Consider the following 25,092-nt stretch of genomic DNA (forward strand, 5'->3'; position numbering starts at 1 on the left):
GTAATTTTGATATTTGAGAGTATATTTGAAATTGTTTGTATTTGTTCCGCTTTGCAATAGGACTAATAATTTCAGAATGAGAACTTTGAATAAATTCTATTACACTTTCTCTAAAATTATTTTAAAAATTAAAGTTGCTTATTCTTTTAATCTGCTCATGTTTTGTAACCATATTCTTTTGTAGCAATTAAGTAATCTTATCAAAAGGCAAAGGTAGGATTATATCACATTTATTACTATATTTATTATTTCTGAATGCCATGTTGACTTTTTTAAGATCATTACTTTTGTAAGTTCATCCTCCCTTGCCCTTACTAGAAATGTAAAGTAATAATTGTGTATATAAAGCAATCATTTTTTAATGACTTCCATTTGCAGTGATGTTGCTGGAGAAAGCACAGCTAGAGACTGTATTTAGGAAAGGCTCAGACTGAGCCTGGGCAAACTTGAGCAGAATTAAAAAGCTTTCCAACTTTTTTTTTCTTTTTGGCTTATTGCTTTTATTTTCTTCCTTTTTTATTTTATTTTATTTTATTTTATTTGTCTTTTTACCTTTTTTGCTCCCGTCTATCACCTCAAGCCATGGGGAAGAATGTTGGTCTTTGGGGCAATGTGGAGGTGTCTTCCTTTCCTGTACTGACAAGCTGAACAGACGCACCTCGTTGGTTCGACCCGTCAGCAAGCAGGACCCTTTCCGTAGTTGTTCTGCCTTCTTTACTTCTGTAAGACATCATTTTAAAGCTATAACTCAGATTCCCCTAACAAGTGGCCAAAGAAGGAATTGAGCTGCCCAAACAGTCAACTCTTGATGTTCAGTCTTGACAATCAAATTCACTTTATAAGTGAACTATAGTGTATTCTCATATCATAGATTGGCCTTGTACCATACCTGGAAGTCCGCTGTACATACTATTGCTACTCTGTTTGTAAATAAGAATTAATATTACCATCATTATAAGAAAATCAAAGTAAGTTGTTATTGTAAAATGGTTTTCTAGCTGAACTTGTATTGAATGATCAAGAGTTGACCAATACTGCATTTGTCCTTCCTTCTTCACTTGTCCAGACTTTTGGTTTTGTTCTCTTTTTTTCTATTATGCAGTTGTCATTTTCTCATAGATAATTGGAATTACATTTTTTTATTGCTATCTTGAATCCAGACAAGTTTGTACTTCTGTTGTTTCCTGGGTAAAAAATGAAATTAAGTTGCTCCCTAATAACTTTCAGAAGTATCAAATATATATTTTTCTAATGGTGCAACATATGTAAATATGTTATTAGACATATTTTAAGTGACCTTCCTAAAGTTAATAAAATTCATACAACTTTAAAGTATAGCTGATGCCTATTCTACTATGTTACTACAAACATTCTTTCCTCAGTGTCTGCAAAATACTTTGTTTCTTTACATAAAGCCCAAAAAGGCATAAGTATTATCCTTATCAATACTTCATATGATTTTCTCTTAAATGTACAGCTTACTAGTATATTTACATAATAGCAAATGCTTCTTTTATTTGACAGTGCTAGAAGCAGAGTCTGCAAGTGGGTGTGTCAGCACACACTGCTTGGTCTCTCTCCTTTCCTTGCATGCTCATTGCATCTGTGAGCAGCAGTCTTAGGCAGCCAGTGATGTTACCACTGATTCCCAAGAAACACTCTCAGTCTCATGCCTCAGAGAACCCACAAATTTTATTGTGATTTTCTTTAAAATTTTTTGATATTTTTCTTTTTATATTTTAAAGAATTAATTGCCCTGAAATAGGGTTGGAACTCCGTGAGGGACTGCAGGTCCCATGATGACTCCTGGAGGCTCAGTCCTCACCAGAGTTACTTGTATGATGATTTCTTAGTTATTTTTTGTCTGTAATAATTCATTGTAGATGGTATAAGATTTTTTTCATATAAAAGAAATACAGCACCTCAGTTTGGGCTGTGTGTCTATTCTCCTTATTTAACGTGGGTGCAGCCGTCTAGAGAAAATACGAAAGCCTTTCCCTTGGATAGCCTGTCTTTCAATGACATTTATATTCAACATGTCTCAAAGATTTTTAAAGCATTGATATATTGAAATGTCTCTTATATTCCTTTTTTGTTTTGTTTTTCAAAGCAAGGTTTTTCTGTTTAGGTTTGACTGTCGTAGAACTCACTCTGTAGACCAGTTAGGCCTCTGCCTCATGAGTACTGGGATTAAAAGCATGCACCACCACTGTCTGGCACCTTTTATACTCTTTCCATGGTTTAAATAAAATCATAGTATGGACTAATTATCTAAATTAGTGTAAACTTCTCTTCAGAGCTGTGGCCTCTTCCACTGGGGTGATGACAAACCCTTGCCACCTGTTACTGCCTACTGGCCAGCAGCACAAGGATCAACATGGAAGCACTCTCTGTTGCTTTACTGTGGTTCTACTTGTTTCAAGCATAGAAAGAGAAAATAAGGAAATCAGAAGACACAAAGAGGAAGTTTGGAAGGGTTAAATGGTGTGAAGAAAGACTACCAAGGGAAAACAATATTTAGCACTAAATGATTACGTTCTACGTTTTTCCAGTGGTCAAGGAATTAACCTGAAAAGTGCATACAAAGTCGATTTTCACCTTTCTTCATTATAAAGTCCAGTTTAGAAGAAAAAATTAGCAGCTTGCAATTGAGCTCCAAGTCGTGTACTTACATAGCATGTGTAAGACTTGGGTTCAATCCCTAAAAGCACACACTCATATACACACAATGCATCCACGAACCAAAGCAAACAATAGGAAAAAGTAAAAAGTCTGCAGTAATATCCGAATTGCATAGTTATTCCTCTCATCTGTCGTTTCGTTCTAGGCATCAGTAGACAGAAAGGGACTCTAGGGTGATGGCGTCACAGGCTTGGAGACACCATGGCTATCGCTTCCCACCTGACCCTGTTTTTTATTGTGCTCCTTCTGTTCGCTTCTTCTCTATTTGAGTTCTTTTATTAATATCATTGCATGGGCCCTAGTATCTAAAAACAAAAACCTTGACTGGGATTATGAAGAGGTGTTAGGAGTGAGATAGACTGTACCAGTCTAATTTTATGATAAATTGATGTGTAAAACAGAATTTTTTTGTACCACTAATTGATTAGGGGAAAATAGTTTTCCTAGGGAATTGCTAACTCTCAGGTCTGTCCATCTAATATAGCCATGCAGCTTTAACCTATCTATAGAACTGATCACTCCCATGTTTATTAAGAAGTATAGGACACCCAATATAAAAAGGTCAAAATACTTGTCTTTTTTTCCCTCTCTCATACAAGTACTGTCTTCTCTTAAAAAAAGAAATGTGTGTTGTGCTTGCCTTTTCTGGAACAGACGACTGGAAAGCCTCTAGACGGTGCTCACCAGCAGCATGGGTTTCTTTCTCTCACCTACACAAAAGCCGTAACAAAAAACGTCCGCCACAAGTTAACTTCGAGAAATGAGAGAAGAAGCTTTCATAAACTATCTGAAGGTTTACCAGATGGCTCGCCTCATTTTCTTCATGAGATTCTTGTTTCTGCACAAGCATTTGATATTGTGCTTTGCTTCCCTGTACTTAATGCTATTGCAAGCATATTTCAAACTAAACCACCAAGGACCCAGAAGGAGAAAAGGAAGTCTTCTGGCCAGCCCCTGAGGACCCGGACGCTGACGTCCCGCAGTTTGCCTTTGATTTATATCAACACAAGTGTGATCAGAATTTTTGTTCCTCAAACCGCAAAAACACAGTCAGCTGTCGAAGGTATAGTTTTCTGGTTTCATTTTTCCCCATGTGATTGGAGTATGGAGATGGGTGGGTGGAGTGCTTTAAATAATTTTCTCTGTGAGATATGGACAAGAGTCTTATTAATATATGAACAGAAGTCTTATTTTACGTTTTGGCTTCCTTTTTCACAGGTGTTACTAAGTATCTAACTGTTAATCTAGTAGAATGAGAAAACCAAGATTATTTTTTTCTCTTAATATTTTGCTGTCTGTAATTCTAATTTTGTATTCATTTTGTATTCAAGATTGTAAATTTTTGTTAAAAATACAAAGTAATGTTGACAGAGGTTTCTGTCCCACCGGGTTCTACAGCCATTTAATCCCAAATAAACACACAGAGGTCTACGTTAATTATAAACTGGTTGGCCTAGTAGCTCAGGCTTCTTATTAACTAATTTTTACATCTTACATTAACCCATTATTCTTGTCCGTGTTAGCCACGTGGCTTGGTACCTTTGTCATGAGGGATTCTCATCTTGCTTCCTGCGTCTGGGTGACAACCACAGACTGAGCTTTCCCTTCCCATAATCCTGTTCTCGTTGCCCCGCCTCTACTTCCTGCCTGGCTACTGGCCAATCAGCATTTTACTAAAAATAACACAAGTGACAGGATAAAAGAACATTGTCTCACAGCAAATAATATTCATAATGCTAAAATTTATGACAATTGTGTTATAAACACTCTAACAGGATAGGAAGAAAACTTTGTCAAACAGACCAACAGATCTCCAGGCTACCCTAGTTGCTTCTGGAAATCCATTCTTTGATTGTATTAAGTTAATAATTCTGCTTCTACTCACAAGAGTGATTTCAACATTTTAGTTTCCTCTAATGAATAAAAAAAAATTGATTTAGGAGTTTTGAGAGACATTATAGCTCAGTTGTTTACACGCTAAGTTCTAAGATTACACAGGCTGAGTTAAAATCCCAGCCTTGCTCCTTAGATTTTGAAGTTCCCCTGTGTACCGTGGCACTGGTGTTCTGTTTGGATGGCATTGATTTTCCTGTTGAAAATGCTTTAAAAGAGAACCTTCCCTTATGTGGCCCAATATTAAATAAGCCAGAAAGGTAGGCTTGTCTGTCCATCTATAAAGTAACTGAAGAAATCACTCAAGGTATTTCCTCATGTAAATTCATAGTTTCATTATTTTTTCTCATAAATGAATGAAATTTTTGAAAAATTCTTTTTATAATAAAATTAATGTTTTAATTCAATTTACTAACATGAATATTGTCAGTAAGAAGTTCTGTGTTATTTTACTCTGTAACCTACCGACAACAGTCTTGGCTCTAACAGAGTTCTCCTTGGATCTGGCTCTGTATGTAATTTTCTTCCATATGTATCCCGTTTACTGCTTCTATCGCAGTTGAGATTTCGTGCGGTGGGCAGTATCTACAGCCTGGATGGACAGCTAGCAAGTCCACTAATTGGACTTCTGTGGTCTAGTCTATTCTCCAGGCTTAATATTTATTGATTTAATTGATGCCTTCTGCTTAATCAGAGGCCTCACCCACATGGAACTATTAAGCTTGGCATATAATGCAAGATGTGTGAAATGTAAACACAGCTCATAGGATGAGGACCTATAATCAAGAGAGACCTCCTGTCATTGGGAAAGAGCGCAGCTGTTTGAGACGTCGGTTTCTGTTTGATCTTTCTCACAATGGACTTTTAAATTATTGTGTTTACTGAGATGTCCACATGTTAATATTTATTATGATAGTTCGTCTCCTTTCCTCCCTTTCTCTTCCCACCTCCTCCCCTCCCTGCCACTGAAGCATTTTCTCCCTTATCCCCATCTTCCTCCTACATTTGGCCACTAGCTTATTCTGCCTTTTTTTTTCCCTCAATTCTAACTTTCTTCTTTTGGACTAATCAAAGTCAGATCCTACCAAGTGTAATACTGAAGCAGCTGGAAATAATCTCCTAGCTTTTACATTCCTTGGGCAGCACAGTTTGGGAAATAAGGATTCTGTCTTTGTAGGACATTTTGGAGACCTTGCTCACAGCCCTTCTGTGTTCTGTTTGTGGCAGATCCTAATAGTCCTTGAGAAAAAACAGGTTTCTTTTTCTTTCTTTCCTTCTTCTGTTTCTAATGCTTTCTTTTCATGTTTCCACACCACCTTTCTCCGTGGTGTTGATAATGCCTCCGACAAGGTGAGCAGGTATGCTACCACTAAACTATATCACTGACCTTACTGGTTTTTAAGTGTATTAACTTAAAGTGCAGAAAGTTGTATATTATGTCAATAATGTTTACATAATAGCTAAACAGCTCTCATACTTGATTTCCTGTTAGAAGTCATTAATTTAATGAATAGGAAGGATCATTAAAAAGGCCGATCCCTCCCAAATAATCTGAAGTAGCTGTAAGCTCAGAACAAATGAGTGTGTCCTTTATAAGACATGAGGTTACATGATTTCCTGTTCAATACAAAGAGAGGACTTAGAGCTCAGATGCCTCTCTTTCCAACTTCATCGGAAGTGAAACCTGTTCCTCACCCCATTTTCAGGTGCAGTCCTGGCAGCTCCACGCCTCTGACAAGAAGCTACCATGTTTTCTCATGTTAAATCATTTGCCCTTAGTCATCTTTGGCATTGGAGCCATCCCATTTCTCTTAACGTTTTCTGACATTTTGTAGCTGAAAGTTCTATGCTGTGTTGTAGAAGGAGACTGCTCTTTCATTTCTATGCTGCCCAGACCTGAATAATCACACAGAAACTATATTAATTACAACACTGTTTGGCCTATTAGCTCAGGCTTCTCATTAACTAACTCTTACATTTTAAATTAATCCATTTTTATTGATCTGTGTATCACCAAAAGGCTGGTTTACCAGGTAAGGTTCTATTCTGGGATCTTTCTCCTTCAATAGCTACAGGGCATCTCTTTGACTCTCCCTACTCTCTCTATATATCTCCATTCAGATTTCCTGCCTGGCTTCTTTATTCTGCTAAGATATTGGCCCAAACAGTTTCTTTATTAACCAATGGTATACAACATATTCACAGTTTACAGAGGTGATCCCATATCACCGTGTGTAATTGTGATATATTTAGTTACTATTACACATGTAAATTTAAATGTTTGAGTATTTGTGTTGGCTTATTGATATTCTGTTGTATGTTTATAATGTTAAAATTTCAGAACTAAAAATTGCTTTCAAGAACTTTACAGTAGTATGATTATAGAATTAACTCATCATATGACTTTAGTATTATATACATACACTTAATAACAACATTGATATATAACATTGTATTTTGAAGTACAGTTGAATTTTTTTGTTTTTGGGGGGATTTTGTTGTTATTGTTTTTTGCCTCTTTTTTTTTTTTTTTGATTTTTTGAGACAGCGTTTCTCTGTAGCTTTGGAGCCTTTTCTGAAATTGGTTTTTGTAGACCAGGCTGGCCTTGAACTCACAGAAATCTGCCTACCTCTGCCTCCCAAGTACTGGAATTAAAGAAGGCGCCTCCACCTCAAGACTCAATTGATTGTTTTTTGATTGTGATAAACAGAAAACCGTAACATAGTATTTGAAGGAAATAGACTTTAAAAAACATTAACAATTTTATTCTAAATGTAACAGTTTGATGTCTGTTTTCTCATTTATCGGCCTTGCTGTAGGTATTGGCGTCCCATTTTCTCAAATATTTCTCATTATGTGTCAGAGACCTCACATACACGTGTCTCTCCCTCTGTTGCAGTGAATCAGGCGGCAAAGGAGGACACGATGGTTATGAAGGTTGGTTCTGTTTCCATGGCTCCCCAGGCTGATAACCCACTTGGCAGGTCTGTCCTCAGGAAAGACATTTACCAGTAAGTTGATTTTCTAACGTTCAATCTTACAATGATTTTGTCCTGCAGAATACAGTGATCAATAAAACTCGCTTAGTGTTGCCTCTAGAAATACTATTCACTGTGAATCGTTTGATATTCAAACCAGGCTTTTTTGATTTTCCTCAGTTGTGGGTTTCTACATTCATTCATACAAACCAAGTGTTCCTGAAATGTTGGTGCAGAGCAGAATGTAAGCACCACGTCACCACAAACTGAAGGGAGCATAGCTTTGGAAATTTTAGCAGCCTTCGTATTTGAACAAATCTCTAATCACATAAGAAAGTGAGGTCCTTTTTAGAGCTACCACCTCCTACTGGGGTCTTGTTGTATCCAAGCGGAACATTTTCTTAATTTAAGCATAAGTCATTATTTGACGTTTAGGCTTGCGGGCGTCATGTGCATCAAAGCTGTAAAGAGAAGCAAACTTCTAAGGGGAAATTTCACAGTAAACACTTGCTGTGAAAATGCCAGGCTCTGGATTTTGTCACCAAGTGTTTGCAAACCACACCAAGCATATTCGAATGGCTCCACTGCTGAGCATATGCAATGAGTGTGATAAAAATAGTACATAACTCATACTGGTGTTGGCACTGCTACCAGACGTGGACGTATTGCAAATAGTGCCCAGTGAGAACAGTCACAGAAGTACAGACGGACAAGTAGATGTCTCACTCTGCCTGCTGGTCTGGGCTTCAGATGTCATTGCCTTACTCTTTCAAATCCCTACTGCTGTCCAATAGTCAGAGCTTTGAAAAGGTTCCAGTTTAAGTATCACATTTACTGACTAGAAGATGACAGGGTCTCCCTACAGATCCTACTGCTTCAGCACCACTGTCTCCCGAGTCCTGAGATCATAGCTGTGTACCACAGTCCCCGTGATATAGTTTCAAAAAGACCATCTTTAAGTGGATATAGATTTGATTTATAAAGTTTTTCTAATTTGCTTTGATTTACATAGTGATCTGTTTCTTACATTACTATTTTATGTAGTTTGTAGTATTCATCTCCTTAGCTTTTAGTTGAATTTATATAAAAATGCGAGGATATCCAAGCTTGGTGGGCCTTTAAGAATTTTCTAACCCATCTTCTTTGGGATTTTAAAAATTAAAAATGGGAACTATTGAAAATAGCTGTTGCTTGTCTAATAATGAACTATCGTTAGATCTCAGGGCTGTTGGGATATAGCTCAGAGGTAAAGTGCTTGCCTGTAAGTCTGAGTCCTAGGCTTCAGTTCGTAGCCCTGTACTAAGAGAGGAAGGGAACAGAAAAGGACTTTTACGTTTTCTAACATTTAGAAGTTTCTGTACTTCAGGGATACATGGTCTTCATTTAAGGGCTTGTTTTACTTTTGTTGGAAAAAAAATCTGTGTTAAAGATCCTTATGGCATTAGTGGAATAGAAAATGAGACTTCCTGCCGTCTCCTTTGCCCCCCTCTCTTTCCAGTTTCAAATCCTTCCATTTGTAGTCAGTGAGCTGGTTCCCGCAGGTTTGCTTCTCATCCCTTCTGGGCTTGTTTCTTTCCTTTTCCTTCTGCTCCCTCTAATGTCAGCAACCCTCGGGGCTCCTTTCTTTTTCTCTTCTTCTGCCTATTTCTGCTGTCCTGGCTCGGGAAGAATTGGATTCCAAGCATATCTAGTAACTTTGATGCCCCACGTAGACTTGGCTTGCCCTACGTGCCCAAGGGTGAAACACCTTAGAATTCTGGAGCCCACACGTGTGCTAGAAACAGCAGGCCTTTTGCAATGCTCACATTCCCAGTTGCTTTCATGTAACTAAACTAACAGAGGTTAACCCAGAAGTTCATCAGAAACATTTTAGGATCTCATTGAGATACTGTGTCCTCGATATCAGAGAACAGAAACTACCCAGCAGTGAAGTTCAGTGTAGGAGTGACTCATTTAGAATAAAAATACAGACACAAAGCCCTTGTGCAGCGAGGTCACAACTGTTGTGAGCATCTCTTGGTGCATGTGGCCTAATTCTCTATGCAGCTGTGGTTCCCTCTTCACAGATGTGGTCCACCACATCCCCTCTGTCTGCATAGGCAGCTCGTGGGTTAGGCGTTGTGCCCATTGGTTGTGTTTTAGGGAGCAAAGCTCCAGTCTGTTGGCTTCCATCTCAAGTGTCACATTTGCATCTCACCCCTCTAGATACTTGGTTTCCTCTAACTGTTCTTCTTACCAGGTGGGGAAGACACTGACAGTTGTAGTACGTTTTCTTTTGCATTCATAAATTAAAGCTATAAATCTATAATTAATTTATGATGAAAACTCTTAAAAATTCCTAATATTTGCATTTCTCAGTTCCTGAAAATTGAATCCAGTTTTTTGTATGGGTCTTTTATAAGCTTTGAAATGATTCAAACCAGATAGAAATGTTAACATATATATATATTAATATATTAGCATATATAAATATAAAATAATTTTTTATCTTATAAGAGATAGTTTTAATCACCCTGAGTGAGTTAACCCAGACCCAAAAAGATAAATGGTGGTATGTGCTCACTCATAAGTGGATATTAATTGTAAAGTTAATATATATATATATGTATAAAGTTAAAGGGTAACCGTGCTGCAATCCACAGACCCAGAGAGGCTAGGTAACAAGGAGTGCCCAAGGAGGGACGCATGGATCTCCCTGGGAAGGGAAACAGAGATCTCCTGGGAGGACTGGGGAAGTTGGGCACTGGGGACTTGAGGATTGTGTAGGGGTTGGGTGAAGGGGTCAGTGCTGAGAGAGATGACTAGAAAGGGGGTTTATGGGGTCAGGTGGAAGCCTGATGCGAGGGACAACAAGGACGGCCCCAGCTGAGATGCCTGAACTGGCCATCCCCTGTGATGGCATTGGAGAGTCTTCATCCAGTGACTGAAGAGGCAGATCAGAAACCCATGGCCAAACATTGGGCCAGACTGGTAGTCCTGTTGAGGAGAGGGAGAAGGGATTGTAGAAGCCAGGGGCTTCAGGGACATCACAGGAAAACCCACAGGGACGACTAGCCTGACTTGTGGGACCAATGTAGGCTCTCTGCATATAAGTGATAGCAGTGTAGTTTGGTCTGATTGTGGTCTGCCTGGCAGTGGGAGCAGGGGCTGTCCTTGGTGCTCTGGCTGGCTCCTGGGCACCTATTCCTCACACTGGATTGCCTTGCCCAGTCTCAATACAGGGAAGGTGCTTAGTCTTATGAAAGCTTGAAAGTTCATGTTTGGCTGATGTCCAGGAGATCTGCCCCTTTCTCAGTGAATATGGAGGAGGGTGGGGGAGGGGAGGCTGCAGTCGTGACATAAATAAATTTAGAAAGATAGTTCTGATTATCTTTTTTCCCTTAAAAAGTTTATCAGTCTTTTCCTGTGTCACTGTTAGACACGGAGGCAGATTACAGCTCATTCCGTTGCGTTCCCTCTTGGCCCTTGAGTAGTCCTGTCGATAAACCAGCTTTCAAGTCCATTTAAAGCATTGAGTTCAACAGTTTTAGAAAATGGTATTTGTAGATTGTGTTTCATACACCAAGATGTTATGAAAGCTAATAAGTATGTTATGAAGATTTTTAGTGATTTTCTCCACACTCTTCCCATACAGTGGAGAAATACTGAGCTCTACTTAGGTATCTAAGAATCTTACAGAACTAATAAAGAATGTGGAAACCATTTAAGATCTCTTTTAATACCTAGCTTGTTATGCTGGCATATTGTCTAAAAATTCAGAAAAGCTTTTAGTATCTATTCTTTAAAAAAAATAAGTAAACTGAGTGTAACAATATGCTTTTAAAACCAATTATGAAGTAACATATATTAAAAGCATTGTTGAAAGATTAAAATATTTTCCTTGTGTCATTTTTAGTAGTTTCTCAACTTTCCTCCTGTTCTCAGGACAGCCAGGTCATTCATGCACTTCCTTGTTTTGGCTTACGTTCCTGCCACAAACACCAACCCCTGCTTATGTCTTTCTTCACAAATTGTGTGAATTGTCTGCTTTTCCTGCCAACTCTTTGGTAGGGTCTTCATTTGCTAGCCATTTTAGATCAGATTGGAATCTGATCTTATATTTCAGTTTTTCTCCACAAAGAACTTACTCTCTTAAAAAGTCTTCTGTTGTATGAAAATTACCTATGAATTTTTGCACTAATAGACGTCTTTTGTAAGTGAGACTTCTGACATATACACCTTGGTCTCTGGCGGTTTTGTCCGCTATATTTTAGCTTGACGTATTCTGAAAAGTAGAGTAGCTGGCAAGCATGGTGATGCAGATCCTTAATTCCCAGCATCTGGAAGGTGGAAGCCGCAAGCTTAGGGGTTGAAGGCCAGCCTGGGCTATGTGAGGTCTTTTCTTTAGAAGGGAGAGAGGGAGGAAGAGAGGGAGGAAGGGAGGATCACTATTGGTTTCCACTGTTAGAAAACTCCCTTGGCGTTGCTCCCCCCGCACCCCTCCCCAGGTTAGAGTACAGACTCTTTGTGTGCCTTGCATCTTCCTGAGCAACTTGTGAACACTAGGTGATCTCACTTTGTCCCTGAGCCTGAAACAGCAGTGTAAGGTACAGAATATATGGTCAGACTTGTCTTCTTATGCAAATACTGAGAAAACGTAACCTTTGTTACAAAACTTCACTTGATGACCAGTATTTTGATTGCATTAAAGTTTACCACAAAATCTTCATTTTTTCTAAATGGAAACTTTATTATTTTATTGAGATTGACAAATGTTTATAAAATACAGATTAAAGGCTTACATTATATTGGCATTCATGTGTTATTAAATTTTTTACTATTTATTTATTTTATGTGCATTGTTGTGTTTTGCCTGTGTAAGGGAGTCAGTGCCCCTAGAACTGTAGTTACAGACAGTTGCGAGCCACCATGTGGATTCTGGGAATTGAACTGTGTCTTCTGAAAGAGAAGTCAGTGTTCTTAACCTGTGAGCCATCTCTCCAGCCCTCTTTTTATTGAGTTTTTAAAAACATTATTATTCGAAGTCTGGAATGTACTGTCTTGTTCAGAGTTTCAGCAGGTAAGAAAATGTCCATTTGCAGGTACATAACTTTTTAAAAATAATTTGACATTTAATTTCACTTCTTCTCTTGTATATAGTCTCAGTAGTCTTTATCGTGGCAGCCCTAGCTTCCTAAAGGGCTGCTGTTCCTGTTCTGGCAGAGAGCAGTGACGCGACTAGGAACCTGGTGGCTGAGAAGGGCTTAACTTGCCAACTCCCATTTGTTTCAGCTGCATATCAAGCACTTAAACAGAAGAAATTTACAGCTGAGCTTACGCTCATTCCTCACATGGGCTTGACATCAGCGACAACCAGTCATGGTTCTCACTGCAGGGACTTGTGTGAACTTATGTGTAAACATGACAGTATGCGGGGTGTCGAGAGGGCTCCGCTGCTGAGAGAACTAGCTGCTCCTGCAGAGGAACCGATTGATTCCTAGCACCCACAGGTGGTTTATATCTGTCAGTAACTCTACTTCCAGGGGACCCCGCACCCTCTGTGACCCCTGGAGCGCAAGGCACACACGTGTGTGCAGGCCAACACTCACACAGATAAAATTAAGTATTTTTTCAGGAATTATCATAAGCTTTCTTTTCTGTTGGTGAATGTAGCTCCATTTCCATTATTATTTTCTTTTGTAGTCTGCTAAAACTTCTATCTTAATAGGGAGCTGTAGTCTCCAGATGTGGTGTTGGCATTAAATTCTACAAATTGCCCCAAATATGGTGTCCTTCCTTCTCTGTCTCTGATTTCCTTCTAATTCTGAATATATAAATGTTCTCCAAATTGTCATTGTGTTGGTTTTTGTCAAAGTATGTTTCATTATCTATGATGTTATGTCCCTAATCTTATAATTTTTGGTATGGGCTTCAAATAACTCCCCTTACAATCCAGCTGACTCAGAAGAGTGAGTACATGGAGCAGTTTGCCAAGAGTTTTGTTTTAAAATACTATTGGCGGAGTTGTAGACCCTGTCATGCTCCTCAGCTGATCTGGTTGAGGGCTTGAGATGACTAAAATAACCACATCTTTGTGGCTTCCTGTAGCAGGATATAAGTTTCCATGGATATGTGTCTGCTGCCAGAAGCTGCCTCAGCCATGGTCTCACAATGACTCTAAGCTAATGTCACACACTGTAGAAAATATAGAGAACTATATTGAGTTCTCTAACTTTGCTCTCATAATTCATACTGGAATAAAACCGGAATAGGAGGATATGTTCAGATCCTATCGTGAGTTCCTTAATTTGGAAAAGAATAAATCCATCTTACGGTACTTTCAAATATCCGTGGGTTTTGAAGTGTACAGATGTGGGATGCATCAGCTGCTGATTGGATTCTTTCACTAAGGCACCAATGTTTTCATGCCAACTTAATATATAAACTTTTGTGGGCGTAAACATAAAAAAATAAGAGGCATAATGTGCCTTTAAAATATACCCAAAGAGTCAGCAAGATGGCTCAGCAAGTAAAGGAGCTTGCTCCCAGTTCTGAGTTTGATTCCTGGGACCCCACGCAGTACAGGAGACAACCAGCTGACAACAGTCATCCTCGGCCTGACACTTCTCCACTCACCCAGGACACAGCACACAGCATAGACAGTTTAAATAATCCAAAATAAATTACAGCTGTAAACCTGTGGAACATTGGAATGTAATGCTTGTTTACCCTGGCTACTGACATGCCAGGCAGATTTTTAGAAAACACTGAAATCCTTTTTGTTCTCTTAAGTGCCTGATATAAAATAATACCTTTTCTCTGGTGATAGCAGGGATTGAGTGTTATTGAATCGCTTCCTGTAGGTTTGCTTCCTATGGCTGATTATGGATGTGGATGGATACATGGCATACACGTACTTTTTTTACATGTCCTTTTAGCAAACTTGTAAATGTGACATGCAGTGTGGGCCATTTAGTGACAGTTGTAGCCTGTGTTGAGTAGTAGCCATAGCCGAGAGCCTCATATCTCCACCACTGAGAAGCTCATTAGAAAGAAAACCAGAAAGCGAGGATCATACTCATATTTACTCCATATACATAGTAATACGTCTGTCCTCAGCAGTGAAGTGACTCCTGCCCACACACTCTTCCTCCGTTACTGTGTCTGCTGATGTTGGTGTTCTGGGGTAGACAGTGCAGGTTTCTATGCACTAGAAATGATCGTTCTCTGCACTGAGACCATTCCTTAGTCCGATGTTCTTTTCCCTGTAATTTCTGAACTTGGATCAGAACTGGATACGAGAAAAGGAGTGAGGAGCACTGGTCTGTGGTCAAGGTGGTGAGGTGGCCATTTAGTGTTTTCTTATTTGTACTTGATTTATTTTTTGATGTTCTATATTCCATAGGAGAAAATATTAATCATTTGTACATATGTACACAGGCACATTAATACACCCAGCACCCCTGCAACCTTCATTCCTGCCTACAATTCCCTGTGTGCCAAAGGTTAACTCTCCTGGCCTGGCCTTTATAATCACTGATAAGTTTTAAGAAAACTAAATGTTGGAAGTGGGGGAACAAAAAAACAAAAACAAAATCCACTAAATGTTAATTTCAGTTTTAAATTAAAACTCAATGTCAGTTTCAGTTTTTAATTTGTAAAGACTTTTTTCACCTGTATTTCTCACCTATAAATTTTCTTGTCATACATTCTGAACCAAAGCAACACAAACAAAAATATGAATCAATAGTTAGAGCATTATCTTAACATAAACTCTTATTTTAATATCAAGTCGTCAGTGCTTATCCTCCGGGTCTTTTCATGCAGATCTCCTCGTACATCAGGAGCCTTAGTGACTGTGGTTAGGACGTTAGCACTGGGGGCAGTTTGAACCCACAGCGTTTATCGCCTCAGTTGCTGGGTGTTTGGGATGTAAGTTACAGAGCACAGCACTCCACAAGAGAGAGGGCCTTGAGTTCTGAAAGTGTTTCCTTTCTCCTGATCACCTGTCCTCCAGGGATGGGTTCGATACACTGACACGCAGTCACAGAAATCCATGTCCTCTATCAGCTCATCAAATGCACTGGGGTAGCATGGTTTTGCATTGAGTACAGTTTCAGTCACTTTGTGTTCTGAATAGATCCATGAAGCTTACGTTCAGTGAGACATAACCTCGGTCTTTTCAGGTGGTTTTAACAAACACCTGATAAAACTGAGGTATAGTACCACTGAACTTAGAATTTCCCCAGATCCAGGAGACATAATCAAATGCATAGTATTACAGAATTATAACATCATTTATTCCATTTTAATGGCAGAAGAGGCATCATTATAATGTTCAAAAAGATAATCCCTTAAAATTTCATTCATTCTGGTAAAGTGTCAAGTTATCCTGTAAAAAATAGTTAAATTGTGAAATAAGAAAAATTTAATATATATAATTGAACATAAATATATATGTATCATATCAGGCATTCTTCTGGAAATTTTTGCTTTTATCTAGATCTATATTTTGTCTAATTTCAATTATTTTATTTGAAAATACATCCTCAAATGTAGGATTTTTTTAAAAACAAACAAAATACCTAATGATAAAACAGAAACATTTGTACACTGTCCATGTTCAAGTACAGTTATTTGAGAAAGAAATTTATGAAGTTTATTGTTGTTCTACAAATATAATTCAGGTTCAGGTGACAAGCAGTTTCATAGGATGATACAGTTTCATATCAAACTAAAATGAAATGGCAGCATCGTTTCCATTTGGAAGTTTGCCTGTTCTATAATACACGTATGAGTCACTCTGTTCTCTAGGTCACTGGGGAGAAAATGGTGCTGTGCAGCTACAGTACCTCGTAGGTGTGGCTCCCGCGCTGCCGACTCAAGAGTAGCACCGTGGTCCCGGCAGAAGCTGCTCTGTCTTCTGGTGGAAGCCGCAGCATCGAGAAGCTGTTGTAACGGGGGCTTCTTTTAAATGTGTCTGGTCACCTCGGAGGCTGTGTAGACATTTCCTGCCAGGAGCATGAGAGGAAGGAAGCGCCAGGCCAGAGTGTTTGATGTGTGATGGCTGTAATTCCTTGCATGTGTTTGGTGGCTTTTATATGATGATCAGGGCTCTGCTACCAATTGTGACACTGGTGTGGTCCAGGTTATTACAGTTCAGATGCCTTTAATGTATAGGGTCTATAACTATACCTAGCAGCATTATTGTAATTAAGGATCTTTATTTTAAATAGATACCTCTCATTTTCATTAAAATATTTATTTTTTTTATAATTGAGTAATTTTCTTGATGGCCAAAAGAGATGGTTCTGTGTTGGGACCGCAGCTTATTACCTACTAGAGACACTCACATATTTTTAGGTCTCCTCAGTTTACCTTGCAGATAGGATTTTTAAATCAGCATTTCCCCCACAGTTTGAGTATATAAATGTTGAAAAGGAAATCTCTCTTCCCAGTGTATATGAATTACTGTTTTTATTGCTGACAAAAAGTAACTTTAGGCAAGGAAGATTTGTTGGACTTCCAGTTTGAGGTCTGTACGCCCATCATTGCTGGTAAGCCAAGGCAGTAGGAGCAACTCACAGCTCTGATGGCAGAATTGTGGAACTGCTTACCCAAATCTTGGCAGACCTAGAGGCAAAGCTCCAGGTGTGGTAGCAGGAGCGTGGGGCAGACATCCTGCAGCCTCTCAAGACCACACTACCAGTGGCAAGTCGAGAGTGGACATAGGAACATATGGGTGCATTTGTAGCTACACTACAGTAAGGACTTTAATGACACACTGCGACAATTATATGCTTCTTTATTTTCAGACCACAGACTAAGAACATTTAGTGATGAGCTGCATTGGATTTGGGATAGATAATTGATTATATATAATTGACCTGACTTAAGCAATACTATTGCTTAATTGTAGACAGTGATTTAATTATAATGTCCACAAAGGGAAATTCCTGTTTCTTACTTTCTTGTTTTTATTCTTTGAGTCTGTCACACCATGCATCTTCATTCCATTCATTCCCCTTTGTATCCATTCATATCATTGTGTTCACCCTCTGCCTTTGCAACCCCCCCCCCCCATAACATTTAAGAGAAGGAAAAAAGAGAGATGGAAAACCCAATCTCATCGTGGAAGCTGTAGAGTGAGTCTTGCAGCAAACCCTTTATCCATATATGTTTTCTTGCAAGTGTTCATTACAAAGAGTCATTGGTCTGGTTCCGGGTTTCTGGTTTCTGCTACACTGTAGATCCTGGGCCCTCTCTGGTCTTCCCTTGGTTATCGTGCTGTTGCCGTGTGTTGTGGAGATCTGGCAGCTGTGGGTCTTCAGGATGGGTCCCTTCACCTGCTCCAGCAGATCATAGATGCTGTGCATGTTGGGGTGGGCCAAGTCAACCCTGGTTCTGGGCCTGGGTAGTTGCAGGGTTGGTCAGCCTGCCAGCTTTCCCCCTTCCTCACCACCAGGGTGAGCTCTCCTGCATTGCCTTGGCTAGTTCACCCCTTGAAGTGATGACCAAGGGACAGAGCCAGTCCCTCTGCTTTTCTGTCCCCAGGGTCAGTTTTTCTACACCTACACCTCCTGAGTGCTGCAGCTGATAAGAGGTAGAGACAGCTCTCCTGCCCTTATACCCTCGGCTAGCTCTCCTACCTACCTCAGACATTAATGGGCAGGCTCTCCCCCACCCATGCCACCACATGACAGTTAAGTAATGGGAGCAGCTCAGTTCATCCATGCTCACAACTTCGGGGCTTCCTCACCCACATCTCTGCCAAATGGGTTGGCTCTATTGGGCTGCCCAGGTGAAGCCCGGGGCCTGCTGTTTTGAGTGTTGCAACTAATGGCCAGCAAGGGCAGCTCTCCTGCTCTTGACAACCTCAGGACTAGCCACAAGGGAAGTTCTAAGTAGCCATCAAGAATAATGTGTATGCTGGGCTGGAGAGATGGCTCAGAGGTTAAGAGCACTGCCTGCTATTCCAAAGGTCCTGAGTTCAATTCCCAGCAACCACATGGTGGCTCACAACCATCTGTAATGGGATCTGGTGCCCTCTTCTGGCCTGCAGGCATACACATAGACAGAATATTTTATACGTACTAAATAAATATTTAAAAAATTATGTGTATGCCATTTATTCACATAAAATGGGATGCAGATGTGTAGTTACTCAGTAATAGGGTCTGAACTGTATCTGTACTGTGATCTCTAATGTATCTTCTGTGGTGGAAAATGGCCGCAGGCTAGGAAGGGTACAACTGGTCATTTATAACTGTTTTAAATTTTTGGGTAGACCAGATTAAGGTGATTTTATGATTATTTATTGATATTTTATTTATCATATACATAAACATAAATATGGTCAGGTTAAGCAATTATTTAAAAATATACAACTATTAAATGATGAATATTATATTCCAAATGAGTATTCAGCAAGTAATGATGGATATGGTATGCTTGTTTCTTGTGAATTAATTCATGTAAACCTTATACCATCTGAAGTTGGTAGTTGTGTTATGACGATACTATAAAAATGCATTCAAGCTGCAATGTAAGTCTGCACAGCCTACTACCACAACCCGAAACACCTAGTACGCGCTTTCCATACAGGTCTTCTATGATTAATGTGAACCTCAGTTTTGAAATGCTCTGGGCTTACCCATCCACACAGACAATGAGCCTTCAGCAGCCTCAGCTCGACCAGTTGTACTCCACCTGTTAGAGCCCAATAATTCAAACGTATTTCTCTGAGCTAAGACTGAAGTAATCTGGAGATGAGATGATGATGTTAAGAAAAAGATGCTCTTATTACAGCATTAATTTTTTTCCTTAATAAAAAGACTAGCTTATGACCAATGTGTGTATAGAGAATCTTAACCTTGATTTCTGTTCTTCAGAAACAACTTTGTGGTATTTGTGGGCTCAAAAATGCCCATATATTATAAATTAACACAATTTTACTTTTATAGTAGTTGGATTATTGCGTGCCAAATCTTAAGTGTTTTTCCTTCCAAGGTGCTTTAGTTTAAATCAGTTCTAATTGTAACTTTGGTGGTACTGTTTTTATCTTCTCAGCTTGATGTCTTACAGTCTTTCACTGTTTTTATATAACAGTTTATTTCAATAGCATATTATATCTTAAAGCTTTGTTTCTAATAGTGTTTTGTATAGAACATAGGTGACAATTGGCTGAATTTATAGTCAAGGTGTAGCTTTGGACTAAGCTGTTTCAGAAATGTCTTACCTAAAGTGTCAGCATCGTGGTCTGTGTGAACCCTGTGGATGGTGATCTCATAGGAGCGACTGTAGACAACAGCAAGGTGCTGTTGTTTTATCCTCACCGTCATTTTTATGTAATTATGTGTTTTTTCTTCCAGACACGTTAGAGTTTGATAGTAGAATTCTAATGGAATGAAACTGTCTAATTAAAGAAAAAATTTAATGATAAAGAGAAGCATGTCAGTGAAGTGAATATGTTAAAATAGGAAAGGAGTTGTCTTTGATTGCAATTTAGACCCCTGTACTTCTCACCATCCAGTCAGCTCAGTTGTAATTTAACTTTATAAATGTCCCATTTGATTTTTTCTCACTATAGAAACTAGTTAGAAGTTAACTTATAACAAATTTTTTAAAGACTCCTTAATTAAGAACTCTGTAGTGGTTTTAAATGCATACTGCTGGGATGGGGAGGAGGAAGGAGGAGCAGTTGTTCCTGAAACCCGGCTGTGCCCTGATGAATCAGACTGTCCATGGGGCATCCAGCATTTCCTCCTTGCTTCTCACTGGTTCTCCTGCAGCCCAAGAGTGTCCTGCCCTGAGTCACTCATCCGAGAACCACGCTGATCTTCATCTGAGAGTCAGCCATTTTATCTCCTGCTGTATTTACTTTCCAGATTGCTGTCATTTGTGCAGAGTTGGTGATAAATATGTAGACATTTAATTTATTTAATACACAAAAGTTGTACTTGGTTTTATGTTCCTATTTTCTGGCTTGTTAGCATTTTGTAGATCTCAATTGAACTATAAGTGAATGAATTTTGCTACTTTACATTGAATTCCCAAGATATGCCTATTCAGCAGTGAGCAGTAAATGGTTCAACATGAGCTGCTCCTTATGTAAACATGCAAAAGGCCTGCCCCAGACTAAATCAATTTAAAAAGGAAAACATTAAAGCTATGTTTCCTGTTAAACACTTAAAGTCATCTTTGGTTCCTTATGATTACATTATTGACCAACTATTGCAGACTGGAGTTTATCCTCCTCCACCACCTGTTGAATGGTTCGAATGGTCTGGGCGGGGGGTTTCGGAAGGGCCAAAGCAATTACAATTATAACTCCTACGTGGGAGCCAATACAGGAGCCTTCTGTGTTGGGGGAAGGAAGTTATGAGGATTGTGCTTCTCCCTCTTTCCTGATTTGATTGCTTGCTTTCAAAAGCAGCAATAAGGACAGAGCAAAGTTCATAGAATGTTTTTAAGCCATATGCTTTTGAGACAAGAAGATTTGATTTCTATTTTTGATAGTGAATGTGCCTAGACAATATCTAATTGAGAAAGGAAACAATACTATGAGGCTTTCTGTTGTCAGATATTTGCATCATTCTTAAGAAGGGTGTTGTGACTTTTAAGTATTCTAGTCCTTGCTAGTAGTATATTTCCTTTGTAAAGAATTGAAAATAAGTTATTAAGATAATATAATAGGGAAAAGTTGGACTTCTATAAATCTGAAAAAACATCTATATTAGATTTTTACAGAAAAATCAAACCAAACTGTTTTTATATTAACTGCTTCCTTAAAATATAATCTTCATATTAAGTATTGTACTTCTGTAGTTTCTAATATAAACATGAATTTTCTTGAGAAAGTAAATTGGAAATACATTTATATGCCCTGATTTTGATATCTTAGGTGCGAAGAAATTATTGAATAAACTGTTTTGCAAAGATACACATAATTTTAATTGATCTAAATTTTTCATAATAAACGTTTTCTTAGCCTTCAGAGTAAGAGATTTATTATGCTAACCAGCATGCTATTATAATGGTTTTAGGCTAATAAAAATGTGGTTTGAACACATTAAGGACCAGTGTTTTCTCTTGTGTTGTTGGTTTGTTTATTGTTTGGTTTTGATTTTCCAAATTCTAGTGCCATTTTATCTGGTTGTGTCTCTTTGTGTTAATTTCTAGTTATCTCATTTCTATGTAACAGTTTATGCTGAGTCTGAGGAGAGTTAAAATAGAATAATTTTTTTTCTCTTCACACCTACTAAAGATTTTATGATGTGACAACCTCTGCATAGATGGGCATGTGTGTATTTATATATTCTCAGTAATCATAATTAACCAGAAACCGAGGCTTTCTCTGGATAGCTATGTGCTGGGGAACAAGCTTTTTGTACACTGTGAATATGAGAGAGAATAGACAAGAAACGTAGGTTAATTTAAGCTGTAAGAACTAGTTAGTAACCAGGCTAAGCGATCAGCTGAGCATTTATAATTACTATTAAGTCTCTGTGTGGTTATTTGGGAACTGGCCGGTGGTCCTGGGGGAGGTTTGCCATTCCATCATTTCTGTATTGTTAGACAAAAGTAAAATGACCGCTTTGTAAAGTAAGCCCTCCTTTTAGTGCCCGCATCTTCATTCTCTCAGCTTCTTTGGATCCTTTAAACTTTACCAAATAAGCGGGTGGAATTCTTGGCATTTGATGCTCCTCTTGCCTGTCACCGTCCTTCTTTCCTGCCCGTTCGCCACAGTAGCTTTTCAGAACCTTCTTATGTGTGCTAGATCTGCTGTTGCCACACCCTTGGGTCTTATTTCCCCTGTGAGAGATAAGTCTTCACTTGTATGAGATAGGACCCTAAGTACTTCCTGTCTTTTTTTCTGGGCTGCCAGTCTGTTGGGTGGTCCTTGTGTGCTTCCAACTGTGTTCTGTGCTCAGTCTTCTGTTCGCTTCATTACGTCTAAATCCCCACTAGATGTGAGGGGTTGGGTCATGGCAGGAATCGTGCCAGCGGCTAGGGACTAGCACAGAACATGAGACACAGTGCCCAGTAACTATCTATTCAGGGGCAAATGTAACTTTACTCATTTGAGGAAATGCTATTTTGATAAGACGATGTGGCTTTGATAGTCCCACAAGTAGAGAGATGTTGCTACACTTTTCAGTAGTGCTTGTGTTGCCCAGGTATTGAAATGCGCCCTTGTCACACACACAGAAAGAACTGCTACAAGGTAAACTGATGTCATATTTAGTGGAAAAAATGAGAGGATGCTCTATGAGAAGAATAAGAATACCTTCCAGGAGAATATTGAGTGGGAAGAGAATTTTGGGGTTTTGTTTGTTCGTTTTTGTTTTCCTGCCTGAGTTGGGAGGGCCAGGTTCTGCAGACCTACTTGGCCTCCACCCATTGTCTGCTCACTCCTGCTGTCCAGTATCATAGTTTTCTTTTTATTGCAAATATATTATTTTCTCTTTTATCCTTTTATTTTTCCCTCTTGCTACTAGTTGGCCTTTTGTTTGGCCTTGTTGATAATTTGTTCCACTGATTTCTGCTCTCATATCCCACTCTTTCCCATTTGTTCTGTGTTTTTATGTGTAGCTTGTTTGTTCTGAGCCTCTCTTTCTCAACAACACATATATGTGTGTGTGTTAAACAGTGCATTTTCAAGTGCTACCTCTTCTATATCTGCCTTTTTGCACCTAATATTGAAATTGTTTCTTTCTTAATTTTTTGAGTAACTAACTTAGAAATGTCTTTTAAATTTCTAAACATAAACATTTTGCAGGTTCTCTTTAATAAGCATTGAAGGTAATTTTATGGTACTCAATACAGTCTGTGTGATATTTACTTGGTTGGATGTGTTGAAGGGAGCTTTATGGTAGGTGGGAATCAGTTCTCAGAAATGTTGCTGTGCACGTGAGAAGCATGTTTTCCAATTTCAGATTCTATTACCCATAAATATGTCATCAAATGTAGTAATTTGATTTTTAAATTTTTCTGTTTCCTTATTTTATTACTGAAAGAGGTTGAAGTTTTGCATTAACATATAACTACTGAAGTAGAGTTCACACTATGGACTCTTAATAACTAACTATGTCTAACAGGCTCTTGTGGACAAGATTTTTGTCTAGTATCTGTTTTTCCATTCACTGACCTTTCATCCCCTCTTGTTAAAACTCCAGCGTGGCTCTTGGGTATGACTATAAGTACAGTTTGTTAAGCTTGATAGTTCTAGAGTGTATGAATCACCTACATGTATTCTGATTGTTAACTATTACTAGCAAAATCAAGTTTACTTTCTGGGATCTTAGGCTCATTAATAAAAGAATATAGAGAAGAACTATGAGAATTTGGAAGAAGGGAGCTATGAGAGTTTGGAAGAAAAACAAGACAGACAAGCTGTCAATCCCAGAGGCGGCAGGATGGGGAGAGACAACAAAGATGTAGGAAAATCCATGCCTTCTGAGTTGAGGGCAGAGGAAGCCATCATGTTTAGTAGTGAAGAGTGCCAAGATTGTACATGGCAGAAGTCATGGTTCAGATAAATAGTGAGGATCCCAGAGTGTCCTGGAAAGCATGCTTAGGCTTTTGAGCAGTATCCAGAAGAAGAGGAAAATTACACTGTTCTTACCTCAGAATGTGGGCAAACTTAGAAGTGCTGCCAAGAGGGAGGTGCCTTAAGCACCATAGTGAGGGTGGGGCTTCTGGGAAGGGATCTCCCATCTCCTTACCATTATCATCTTTAGGTGAGTCAGATTTCCTGGTGTGGGCTCCTGGTCAGTTGATTGACAAGCCCTGTTGAATTAAGTCTTAGAGGAGGATACAGTGTTGTGTAATGTTCTAGTCTTTGGATCAAACCAGAATATCCTGGCTCTCTTCCCTGGGCTACAGGTATTTGATTCTTTTGATTGATCCAGAACCCTAAGGAGGAGCAGTCGTAATGTTTTCTTTTCTGGTATTATTAGGGAAGTCAGGTATGGGGTCCACAGCAGACCATAAGCAAGGGATCCATCCTCCTCCGAGCTCCCTATGATGGTGTGTACATCCTCCCATTCTGTATGTTACCACCCTGAAACTCAGTGAGCCGTCTGTGTATGCAAACCCCATTTTAACTGTAAGTGGCTTCCCTTCTTTTGATTCTGTTCCGTGTTTTGTCGTCACTTCTGTTGTGCTGGGTTTTACAGTTAAGTGATTCTATTCTTATCTGTAGTTTTGCATGAGTTTAAAATTCTTACTCTCTGCCACATATTGAGGATGTATATATTTCTGATCAGCTAGCCCCATAGTTTTGAAGTCTTGGAGGCCATGTTTCTATCTTCTGTTGCTGCTATATGAGCAGCAAGTGAGAGTTAGTGTTTGCGTCGCTTTGTGTCCTTCTTTATTGGACCCACATCAAGGAGATTCTCTAAACTGAAGTTGAGTCCAGCTCAGGAAAATGTGTCTTTGCTTTTCCTCCACCTGACAGCCCTGTCTGCCTCCCTGGAACAGGTATCTTGAAATTGTAAGTTTTTGCATAATACATGAGTATATGATCTCCAAATACTGGTCAATACCTTGCCTGAC

The 25,092-nt window shown here is 39.0% G+C and overlaps 1 protein-coding gene across 6 annotated transcripts in view; it reads left to right on the forward strand.

The window, feature by feature from the left end:
* Vps13b (vacuolar protein sorting 13 homolog B) overlaps window positions 1–25,092 on the forward strand; it is a 399,494-nt gene that overhangs the window by 197,223 nt on the left and 177,179 nt on the right. For 3 of the 6 annotated variants that reach the window (XM_050163211.1, XM_050163202.1, XM_050163221.1), the window contains exons 28-30: window positions 581–722; window positions 3,337–3,745; window positions 7,476–7,587. In XM_050163211.1, coding sequence (XP_050019168.1) covers window positions 581–722; window positions 3,337–3,745; window positions 7,476–7,587 — 663 coding nt within the window. Of the gene's footprint in view, window positions 1–580; window positions 723–3,336; window positions 3,746–7,475; window positions 7,588–25,092 lie in introns of those variants that run through there. The other 3 variants (XR_007595555.1, XM_050163229.1, XM_050163240.1) reach the window with 3 other exon arrangements.

Source organism: Alexandromys fortis, unplaced genomic scaffold, assembly GCF_014885135.2.
Source record: "Alexandromys fortis isolate MF-2015 unplaced genomic scaffold, M_Fortis_MF-2015_v1.1 scaffold_17, whole genome shotgun sequence".
Classification (NCBI taxonomy): Eukaryota; Metazoa; Chordata; class Mammalia; order Rodentia; family Cricetidae; genus Alexandromys; species Alexandromys fortis.